The sequence below is a fragment of the Glandiceps talaboti genome, chromosome 3 (genome assembly GCF_964340395.1).
Source record: "Glandiceps talaboti chromosome 3, keGlaTala1.1, whole genome shotgun sequence".
In the NCBI taxonomy this organism is placed as follows: domain Eukaryota; kingdom Metazoa; phylum Hemichordata; class Enteropneusta; family Spengelidae; genus Glandiceps; species Glandiceps talaboti.
In genome coordinates, this window is record NC_135551.1 from 31,887,745 (window position 1) to 31,898,954 (window position 11,210).

Sequence of the window (11,210 nt, forward strand, 5' to 3'; positions counted from 1 at the left end):
ATAAAGAAGAAAGATATGATGGTGGTAATAGATATTGTGTGATTGAGTGATATAGAAACACAATATTAGTGAGAACTGTATGATGGAAACAAAAGTTTATTTTTGACAAATAAGTTTGGAAACTTTGTGTGTTGAACAGTTGTAGTAAAAGTGAAACAAATAAAGACAGGTATATAATCAAAAAGTGCATTGTGTAAAATATCAAGAGATAATGTCGCATTTCTTTGGCTATTCAGACTGATATATGTGCATGTGCAGCATGTATGGTCATAAAATAGATTACAGTTTTTTTAGTTTACTTCTAATTGTCAGGTGATCTGTATGGGATGGTAAATTGAATTAAATAGGAATTTAACAGATATGAAAGAAATACTGTAACACAAGTGTAACATTTTCAGAAGAGTCATACATTACATTTTATAATTTCCTTCATGGTCAAGGGTCATCACCATGGTAGCAGTGGAATGACTTTCCCTAGCTTCTTCTATGTCATGTAAATCTTTTTAAGAAACTGAAATTATTTTATGCCTAAATTCCTTTCAAGTAGGCCTACACCTGGGGGGAGGGGGGCTGATGTTTTAGTGTGTTTTTTAAAAATTTGATTTCATAAAATTACTAAAACAATAAACATTTCTCACATCCATGGAATAGTCATTGTAAGTACTGGGTACTTTCAGTCAGTGTAAGACAGTGTACTGTACTGGGTACTTTCAGAGAAATAAAAACCAGATTGTCACCCTGTTTTTGGTCAGTGAAATAATGACTCGCTGACATTCTCAGTTCTTTAAGAAAGACGAGAAAAACAAGTGCCCTGGAAGGATAATATCCAACATGGGTTTTGTTGTGTTTGGGCTATTTGATGTTACTGCCTGGTAGTATACTATAAAGCAGCTAAATTGCTAAAGAGTATATCCACTTGCAAATGAAGCCGATTTAAGAGTTAATTTGCATACAAATTATGAATGAAGGAAGTGACAATGCAAACATAATGAATATGAAAAAAGTAAAACTATATTAATGTAAGCCCATGTTTATTTACCGAATAAATATAAAGACAAGTTATTCTCATGGCCTCATTGTGTCTTCACTACTTGTATGAGATTGTTTAGTGGAAACAAATGCAGAGCGCAGCTGAGAGATGATGAATGAAAATTATGTTGTCAGTCATAGCCTAGATGTTTATCGTAACCGTGTATCATATATCAGTGTGAAAAATGTGTTATGCGTGATTGTTCATGGATACATGATTTTAATTAACAGTCTTCGGTACGAATCACGAATTTACTGAAAAAAGAAGCAAGAACCATGGAAGTATGTAAGTTCCATGCAAGAACTAACTTTCACAAGTAAATGCGTTTCAGCTAAAGCATAGTGTAATGCAAATTCATTTGCCTCTAATGTTTTAACATTATACTATCATATTGTTCGACACGAACGTTTCTCACGGCAAGTTTCTATTATCAAACTTCCAACGGATCGGACCGCGATCGGAAAAGAGCTGTCCACGACGAGCTCACGTCGATGTTGCAGTCAGTTTGGAAGGCGCCCCCAGCCGTTGACTATGGGAAGAAATTCCATTCTGTGACCTGGTTGAAACGAGTGCGTGAACAAGAAACTGACACTGTAAAACATTTTTTCAAGGTAAGAGTCTTACCATCTTTGTCGATTATTCGTTTCCACTAAGTGAAATTGCCCGATGAGGTAATACAGTTTTCACATTTGAATAGCCGGGCAAAATCAATCTGTACTGGCGACGTAAAGATTTGCAAAATGGCCGCCTGCTCACGACCCTTTGGCAGAAAGCCAGCACAATAAACACAGGTTATAAATTTGTTTTCGTTATGTATTGCGATAAACAAAGACTGTCACGGGTTGCCGCTGCTATTTTACGCTTTAATTGTGTTTTTATCCTGATCAAGATGAAATTATCCCCTCTCTTGTTTTTTTTGCGTTGCTGTACGGCTTAGGCGCTCGCAAAAACAGTCGGCCATATTGGAAATTTTGTGTGGACAGGGCAGACATGTTTGCGTCTTCTCAGGTAGCCAGGATTTGAATTTCACTCCTGTGAGTGCAATTCAAATCACATGGTTTATACATGGCTCATATTTTGACAGTTGATTATATATGAAACTATGTATATCCCAATTGTAAGGTTAGCGATAGGAAGCGTGCCTTTGGGTCATGTGATGGTCACATGACCGTTCCGCGTTATACGGAAAGTGTGTTATAATAAAAGTTGACAGTCAGTATTAGTCTGATAGTATTGAAAATTGTACGGAAGCCAAATATTTTATTTAACAGATATAACATTTCAGCTTTTCTTTCCTACATGAATGTATTAGAGGTGTTTGCTGTGATTGTTTTTGTCTTGCAACTGAAAGAGGTTTCAAAACTTTTGACTGGCAATGTACTAGGTGTTTAATAATAACTGTTAAGAATATGTGTGCTCATCATGCACAGTTTTCAAATTTGTTTTTATGGACAACAATACAATAGCTTATATTCAATCAAGTCATCGTAGTCTTGAAATAATTTGTGACAGTTTGTACAAACAAATGCCCCCTAGGTAAATGTACATTATAGAAAATTAAATAACTGGTTCAGTCAAATGTTTTTTAAAAAACTAAATGATTCTGAGAAATGTACCTAAATCAATCTAAAATTGTTCATGAAAGTCATATATAAAGACAATAAAAATGATATAAGCTGAAATTCTGTCTGAAAATATTGACACATTCTCATGGATTTTGTAATTTTTAAAAATTAAAGAGTCTGCTTGCAGCTCCCAATGTGTATATGTTTGTACAGGGCCAATATGACTGTGGTGAGAACAAACCCAACTGTTTTAATCAACTGCTAACAGTAAGTGTGATAACTGCAAGGTGTTTGCACAGTACCAAGTTGAAGCAGAAGCATAATTTTTTTTAAAAATATTTATTTGCCCAAGGTTGAAAAGAAAAAAATTACATAACAAGTGTGGAAAAGTATTTGTGTATAAACAAATCCTCCTTTGGTAGAGAGAGGAGATGGTGGAAAACTGAAATTTGTGACCGACGACAGCAACATGTCACAAATCAGTGCTTCATCATTTTGACAAAATGGACACTGTTATTCCAGCCAAAAGGTGGAAGTCATACATGTTATAAGTATGAAATTAACCCATGAGTACTAGTTAGTAGATGTATCAGAGGGTTCCATTGTTGAACATCTTTTATTTCTGTGTTTCAGGATACTGATTGGTTGCTTCTACTTTTTATGAACTTCATACAGAAGAGCATTTGAAAATGGACAATATTGAAAATATTGGTAAGTTTAACAGTAGTATAGATACCTGATGTGCAATTTTGGTAAAAAATGTAATTGATGTTAAAAGTGAATTCACCAAAAATAGTTCATAGCAGAAGTAAGGTTCTAATCCACCAGGTTACTAATATTAAATCTGGTATAAATTAGTGGAGAATAACAGAAAGTGTATTTGCTGCAATTTTTGCACATATGCTGTATTATATTTTTAGGTGATAACACCTAGGAAAAAAAATGGTTTGGTTCTGGTCACCTGACCCCATCTACCTTTTCACTGCCGACCCATAACTTTTTTACATGTTCAAGAAAAAATAATAAAATCGCGAAAATTGTGAAGTCTTGCCAGAAATATTGGACATGGAAACAGACATCAACTTAAAAAGGCAATATAAAACTGTCCTTCCAATCAGCAATGACTGTACATATAATGGGAAGAAACCAATAACACAGAGACCATTTGGAAAACACATAATTACCCGAACTAGACACTCACACATGAAAAAAATACAATAAAATAAAATAAAATAAAAAATCTACCTACCCCACCTATTCTAAATTGAGCATAATCGGAACCACACAATTTTTTTTATTATGCCTAATAGTGATTACCGTAAAGTCAAAGCCACATATAGTATTACTATGGAAAACATGGTATCAGCAAACTAAGATAGATAGAAACTAAACCTATTTTTGTTAATGTTGTATTCGGTAGGCTACATGTATACAAGTGGATGATAGTCATGGTTATGGAGACAATCACCCTGTAATCAAAATAGTGTAAAAACTGAATAAAGTCACTTGAGAAAAGTTCTATCATGGATGCCATGAGCCAGACACTGTGTATGGAATCTCTGTATAGATAATGTTTGATTAGAGTATGAATACTAAACAACTATACTGTAGATAGATGTTTCCTCTAACCATATCCAATTGAATACTTAATGTTCATCCACTTATCCATACAGAATCAATACTCCTGTACAGTTTCTGTATAGTGCATGCATTTCCTTTTTGACATGTTTGACCAAAGTGGATTGATATATTATACATGTAGTTTTCGATATGTTACATTCCATATTTCTGACTGTTAAATACTAGAATGTGATTTAATATAAAGGCAGTCAATTCATAACTCCCTTGTCACAGACTACTTTTACTTGAATGTTTAATTTTGGTATACACTTAAAACATGTTGAACAGCAAGTGTTATTTCATCCTTCATTACAGAGAGTGAAGCAAGTGCTGAAGTAACTGATCCTAACACTGATTCTTTTACAATGGAAAACACAGCAATTCTACTTGAATGTGAAGGAGTGAGAATTATAACTGAAACGGTTGCTATCCCAGCAGATCAGCTTGAACAATCTGTTGGAGTTGCTATCCCTGCAGATCAGCTTGAACAATCTGTTGGAGTTGCTGTTCCCACAGATCAGATTGAACAATCTGTTGGAGTTGCTGTTCCCACAGATCAGATTGAACAATCTGTTGGAGTTGCTGTTCCCACAGATCAGATTGAACAATCTGTTGGAGTTGCTGTTCCCACAGATCAGATTGAACAATCTGTTGGAGTTGCTGTTCCCACAGATCAGATTGAACAATCTGTTGGAGTTGCTGTTCCCACAGATCAGATTGAACAATCTCTTGCAGGTGATGTTCCCACAGATCAGATTGAACAATCAGTTGCAGTTGTTATTCCAGCAGATCAACTTGAGCAAAGTGAAAGTGTTGGTGAAACAGCAGATGAGCTTGAACAATCTGTAACAGTTGCTGTTACAGCAGATCAGCTTGAGGGTGTGGCTGTAACAGCTGATCAGCTTGAGAGTGTGGCTGTAACATGTGATCAACTTGAGGGTGTGGCTGTAACAGCTGATCAACTTGAGGGTGTGGCTGTAACAGCTGATCAATTTGAACAGCCTGAAAGTATTGAACAAACTGATGTACAAGCTACAGAGCAAGGGACAGTAGTTGAAAGTGTTGCATCAAATGTGTCTACAGTAGAGCAGATTCAAGGAACCAACACCTCAGATCAGCGAGTCCTTATCACTGCACTTGAAAATTTGAAAGATGACCTACAACAGGTTCTTGGTGGGGAAAATGGGCAACAAAATGATGAAAATAGGGAACTTATAGATGGTGATATTGTCATACAAGGTGATCATACCACTAGTGAAGATAAAACAGAGTTGCCAGTAGAGACAGCCAGTGAGGAGAACACTGATATTCCTGAATTTGGTGGAAAAGATGATGAAAAGCATATCAAAAATGAAGAGATGGTAAAGGAGAATGTAGAGAAGGAAGATGGCAGGGTTAATTTGGAGAAAGAGGAAGGAAGGGAGGGCCAAGACTCATTGGAACCCGGTGAGGTAGATGTGAGAATGGATGAACCAGAAGAATCAGAGGAGGAAGATATAGAGGAAGAAGAGCAAGAACTTGAAAAATGCAGACAATTTAGCAGCAATACCATAGTTAAGAGTCGAACTGGAAGAGTTATCAAGAGACCTGCTCATTTTGCTGACTCTGAACTAGGTGATTGGACAGCAAATCAAGATGATGATAGAAGAAAACGAAGACGAAAACAGCAGGAACCTGTGACACCAAATAAACCATTTGGTTGTGATGACTGTGGAAGGGCATTCTCAAACGAACGAAGTCTTGAGAAACACCAAGATGGAGAACATGCTAAGCTTCATAAATGTGAAGAATGTGACAAAGAATTCTCAACATCTGCGGCTGTGAAGGCACATGAAAAGATCCACCTTAAAGAAGCTGAGAAACCATTTAAATGTTCTATATGTGGTAAATCATTTCCATATTCCTCACACCTTACAGTTCATATACGTACACATACTGGTGAGAAACCATACCAGTGTGATTTGTGTGGTAAGGGCTTTGTTGCATCATGTGATCTTAAACGACACATTCGAAGTCATCAAGGTCTCAAACCACACACTTGTGTCCTATGTGACAAATCGTTCTCTGCTATGTCTGATTTAAAACGACATGTGAAAACCCATAGTGGTAAAAAGACACATAAATGTACCCTTTGTGAAAAATTGTTTGCTAGAGCTGATAGCTTACGGTTACACATACAGCTGCTTCATGCAGAAAACAATGAAGCTTTCCAATGTGACACTTGCAAAAAGATCTTCATGCAGATACGATACTTAAAAGCACATCAGAAATACCTACATGAAGAAGAAGGGCCATACAGTATCTTACCAAAAGCAAAGGCAGAGGAAATTCTTGCAGAGATCAAAGCTAAAAGAGAGGCAGAAGCAGCAGCGAAGGCAGCTTTGAAGTCTGGTAGTGAGGGTGACAGTGTTTGTTTCACAGGATATCGTGATACAGATACAGAAACACTTACAATGACGGATGACGCATCTCCAGACCCTGAAGATGTGAATGCCTCTGCTGACCAAACAGAGATGGAAACCTCTCCTACAGAAATTGATGCAGCATCAACAAATGACAGCATTGAAACAAATAACATGACTTTAGCAGAGCAAGCTCCTTCTCAGACTTGTGCTAGGAATATTGTTGTCTTTGTGAAACAGGAAGGTGGAACACTTCAAGGAGAAGATGGTGAAATAATAGGACAGACTGTCCAGCAGATTGAACTACCTTTAGATGGTGTGGAGAGTGACATATCTGCTGCAGCCCTACAAGAGGTAGCACTGCAAGCCATGCAACAAGTAACTGCTGGTGAAAATCTACAACATATTGTTATTCATCAGGTGACAAATCCGTGAATAAATTTGCACTTGGAAAAAAATATCAAAACAGAAAATGACTGAGATGAAAAGGGTATTATATATTACAATTAGATGTTATTCCCCAATATTTTTCTTTGTTCAGCCAAGGAAACTATGAGTGACCTAAGTGGGCTTTCTCCACGAGTAGTGAAAACCCTTAGGGCAATAGTATTTCAGGCTGAATGTTGAAAATTATTAGAGAATAACATAATTATACCAGTGCCAGTAATATCAAAGAAAAGTCGATGAAAGTAATAGTAAGTTTGAACATATTGTCTCATATTTCAAACCCAGCAGATCCAGTGATGTAGACATGCGTTGTCATGACATAGATGCGCGATGCTGCGATGTAGAACGACAGAGCATATGTTCCAAACTTTTTGTTTAACTTGGCTCATGCATGGTATAATGATTAATATTGGTTGTTGAGTCTTTGACAAGACAACAAACAACGAGTTGTATCTTAAAAAATCTGAGAAAGTGAGTCTTTGCTAGGGGCAGAAAGCCATACTGAATAATCCAATAACTTGCATGTATACTGGGCAATGTTAGTCATAATACTCAAGCAAATAAATATCCTATTGTCATACTTTGACTTCAACAGTATACATATATTATTGTTGTACAATACAAAATGTAATGAGTTATCAAATTTGCACAAGTATTTAACATGCCCCCCCCCCATAAAACAGAAAGCGTCATGTTGTTTTATTTTTTATTTTATCTACCTCTAATATGTAAAGTGGTTTTCCTATTAATGCCTTTCTTTCATTTTGTATGCATTAAAATGTTAATATCCAACAACCTGTAATTTAGTCTGTCTTAGTGTTTCATGTTGTGTATAATAAATCGTGTGTGTGTGTGTGAGACAATTTTATTTTTGTGTGATAATTCATGCGTCTGGTTTTGTATGGTGAGGTTAAGTATGTGTGATTTGGCTAGTTAGACTCCCAGCAGTGGGGTAAGCTTGGTTGGGGGGGGGGGGGGGGGGGGGAGTTACTATTTTGAGTACTTCCATGCACCTGTGTCCACCTATATCTAACATACACAAAACGATTTTAACAAGACTTCAGACACTGTAGTCTACATATATTCACATCACTTTGTTTCACATTATCAATGATAAGCTCTCATGAAACCTTTGACCTTGTCCATTATGCTCAAGGAAAATAGCCAAAATATGTCAAAATACATTTATATCTCAGATATGTACCAAACTGGGCTCCTATTCCAGAACTAAAGTCTGTATATACTTGTCGCATTGTTTTATTTAATTATGTTTTTAATTTTATTAAAAATAAAAAGTATTTAAATGCATTTCTCATCTGAATTACCAGGTTAACCTGTTTTAACATTTGAAGCTCAGACTTGTATATTTTCTCTATACAAGTACTTTCATTCTATAGTGGTCTGAGCTTTGATTGATAAACCCAGGGAATGGTATCTACACAATATGACTCACATTGGGCTGTTATCTGCCGATGCGATTATGTGAGCAAAAATATGTCCATAGAATGTATAAGAATAATGTATGTATGCATTCCACCATAACATGAGAGCCAAGGGAATCAAGACTCCAAGGCTGACCCAGAGCCACAATATTGAAGCCTGAGATAAATGTAGACAAATCTGAGATATATGGTGGCTCTCTTTCATCTGCTCACGGAAGTTTGAGAACACTTGATAAGAAAAGTTCTGCAGCAATAGTTTTAGATGTCCATTGTTACTATTACGAATATTTGATATTTGGAAAAGCTATTTCATTATTCGTACTCAAGTGAATATAATATAAACTCAAACATACACACACAGTTAAATAGTCTAGATATAAATTATGTGTGTATGTGTGTGTGTTTGTGTTTATATATATATATATATATATATATATATATATATATATATATACATATATATATATAAACACACACACACACGTATATATATATATATATATATATATATATATATATATATATATATATATATATATATATATATATATATATCGAAAGTGAAAGCAGTCACACGAGTATATATATATATACATATATACATAAAACAAAAGAAGACGTGTATGATATTACATTATGGATTTACGCTACGGGCCGTTTCACCAGAAGGATCGTCAGGCGTGGACTGCTGCTTTATGTTTCAAACATAAAGTAGCCAAGGTGATTGAGCACTCTACTTGGCGAAAGAAGAATGAAATTATATATATATATTCATCCATCCATCCATCCATCCATCCATCCATCCATCCTATTATCATTATAATGACTGATCGTCGCATGAACAGCTGGATTGTCCACATGACTAATACAGCGAAGCCTGCGAAGTCACCGGAATTTCCCTTTGTAACATCTACGATTATCCGTTGCATTCGTTGTCAGTACTTAATATGACCTATTCTTCACCAACTTCTATACATCAAAGGAAGCAGCAACAAAGAAGGGTTCCTTCCAGGTAGGAGGCGCCCTCTGTTGCCGTGGGTTGTCTATTAAAGTTCACATTGCGTTTTTTACAGTAGGAAGTAGCTGGGTGTCATCTTCTCTGAGAACCACATATACTAAGAATGATTCAACTTCGTGGGAGCTTTATCATACGAAAGTGAAAGCAGTCACACGAGTATATCGTCATGGGACATTTATTATGGTTTTCCCCTGACATGTTTGAGTAAGCCTATATATATCCCGTATTTGCAGAGCTTCACACACACATATTGTATTTGTACAGTTATTTAAATATAACCAGCTCAGTACGTTTGGAGATAGGCGATCCGTCACGACCACATTGTTCAGCATGGCAAATGCATCGACTTCAAATACTGATATAATAGTGGTTGTTGTCTACTTTGTCGTCGTTTCTATAGTTGCCATTGTGGTAAGTGATATACACCTTTATTTGTAAGTGACCTGTACACTGTGTTTTTACTTACCATATCACAAAACCCGTTAGTGTAGGGTCAAAGTGCGAACTCAATAGGACAGTTAAGGCGACCTGGGCGACCTCTACTAAAGTTGACACCCCATACTACAGACCGTTTGAATCTAACCATGCAGTCGTTTCATGGTCAAAACTAAACATCGGTGTATTAAATGTGACCGTTTGGTTGTGTACTTTTTTCCAATCTTACTGCTAGTGCTACGTCGTTTTTTTGAAGTGCATCAATGTTATGTAATAAGAATGATGTATTCAACAGATATATAAATAACGAGAATTCTTGCTGGCAGAAGCATATAGTATCCCCTCCTGTGCATGTTTGTTATGGTAAAGTCAGCCATGGCCAGTATAATAATGGACGCACTTAAATATTTGTATTGTAAATAGAGGGAGTGGCTTGGATTTAAAGGTGGCATGATGGGAGAGAAATCCTTTTTTACATGCAAAAAGGGACCATGAAGACTCTTGTCTTTGCATTCAACGATTTTCTGTCATGAGCAGAACAAACCGAGGTAAACAACCACATAGACGTTCAGACATGCTTGAATGATTACATTACACTGTGACAGCCACCAACAGTAAATGTTTTGTATTGCAGAGTATCCTGAGGGCCAATAGGTCGAATACAACAGGCTATTTTCTCACAGGACGAGATGCGTATTTTTTACCCGTAAGTTCAACCATTTTATCGTGTCAAAGCGTACCTTGTGAATCTACTGCATTCAAAAACGCACTACAGACCGTTGGATTTAGTCTTAATACAAGCTTATATCTGATATGCAACTTGATGTTTTCCGAGGGGGTGAGGTGGGGAGGGGGAGTTAAACAAATTGAGACCATGGTTCATGAATAACATCGATCATAGCAAGTCGTCAATCAAGTTCTGTTATTATAATCACTTTGATAATATTTCAGTCTGTGGAGTAACATGAAAAATATGTATTTGAATTACTAGAATATTTATCAAAGAAAATAAGCTTACTGGTAATCAATATCTGTTGTTTTCAAGTTATCATATTGATATATAAATCGTATTCTTACTATTTTTTGCTGCAGACATATTTTGTATTTCCTTCTATTTGCCGTAAATATAGTCTTCAAGTTTAGACATAGTATGCGAAGAGTACACCATTCAAGTTAACACCCGTTTATGTCAGTATTTAACAATTTATCGATTAGATGTGATGTGGTTTCATTGTAGCTTGGACTGTCATT

General features: G+C 36.1%; 2 protein-coding genes across 2 annotated transcripts in view; both read left to right on the top strand.

The window, feature by feature from the left end:
* The first annotated feature begins 1,567 nt into the window (after positions 1-1,567).
* Positions 1,568-7,711, top strand: LOC144433388 (uncharacterized). The gene is made up of 3 exons (XM_078121691.1): positions 1,568-1,641; positions 3,229-3,306; positions 4,531-7,711. The coding sequence occupies exons 2-3, from the start codon at positions 3,285-3,287 to the stop codon at positions 7,050-7,052; spliced, it is 2,544 nt and encodes an 847-aa protein (XP_077977817.1). The 5' UTR covers positions 1,568-1,641; positions 3,229-3,284; the 3' UTR covers positions 7,053-7,711.
* A 1,894-nt stretch (positions 7,712-9,605) lies between these two features.
* The window catches only part of LOC144432842 (sodium/glucose cotransporter 4-like), an 11,920-nt gene continuing 10,315 nt past the window's right edge, over positions 9,606-11,210 (top strand). The window contains exons 1-3 of the mRNA XM_078121136.1: positions 9,606-9,935; positions 10,594-10,665; positions 11,197-11,210. The exon at positions 11,197-11,210 is cut by the window's right edge and continues 91 nt beyond it. Coding sequence (XP_077977262.1) covers positions 9,855-9,935; positions 10,594-10,665; positions 11,197-11,210 — 167 coding nt within the window. The 5' untranslated portion in view covers positions 9,606-9,854. The remainder of the gene's footprint in view (positions 9,936-10,593; positions 10,666-11,196) is intronic.

Bases quoted from the DNA above. Each gene is read 5' to 3' on its own strand.
- LOC144433388 (XM_078121691.1), top strand. From the start codon at position 3,285: ATGGACAATATTGAAAATATTG. The intron at 3,307-4,530 runs GTAAGTTTAACA...CCTTCATTACAG, and splicing joins GGACAATATTGAAAATATTG to AGAGTGAAGCAAGTGCTGAA.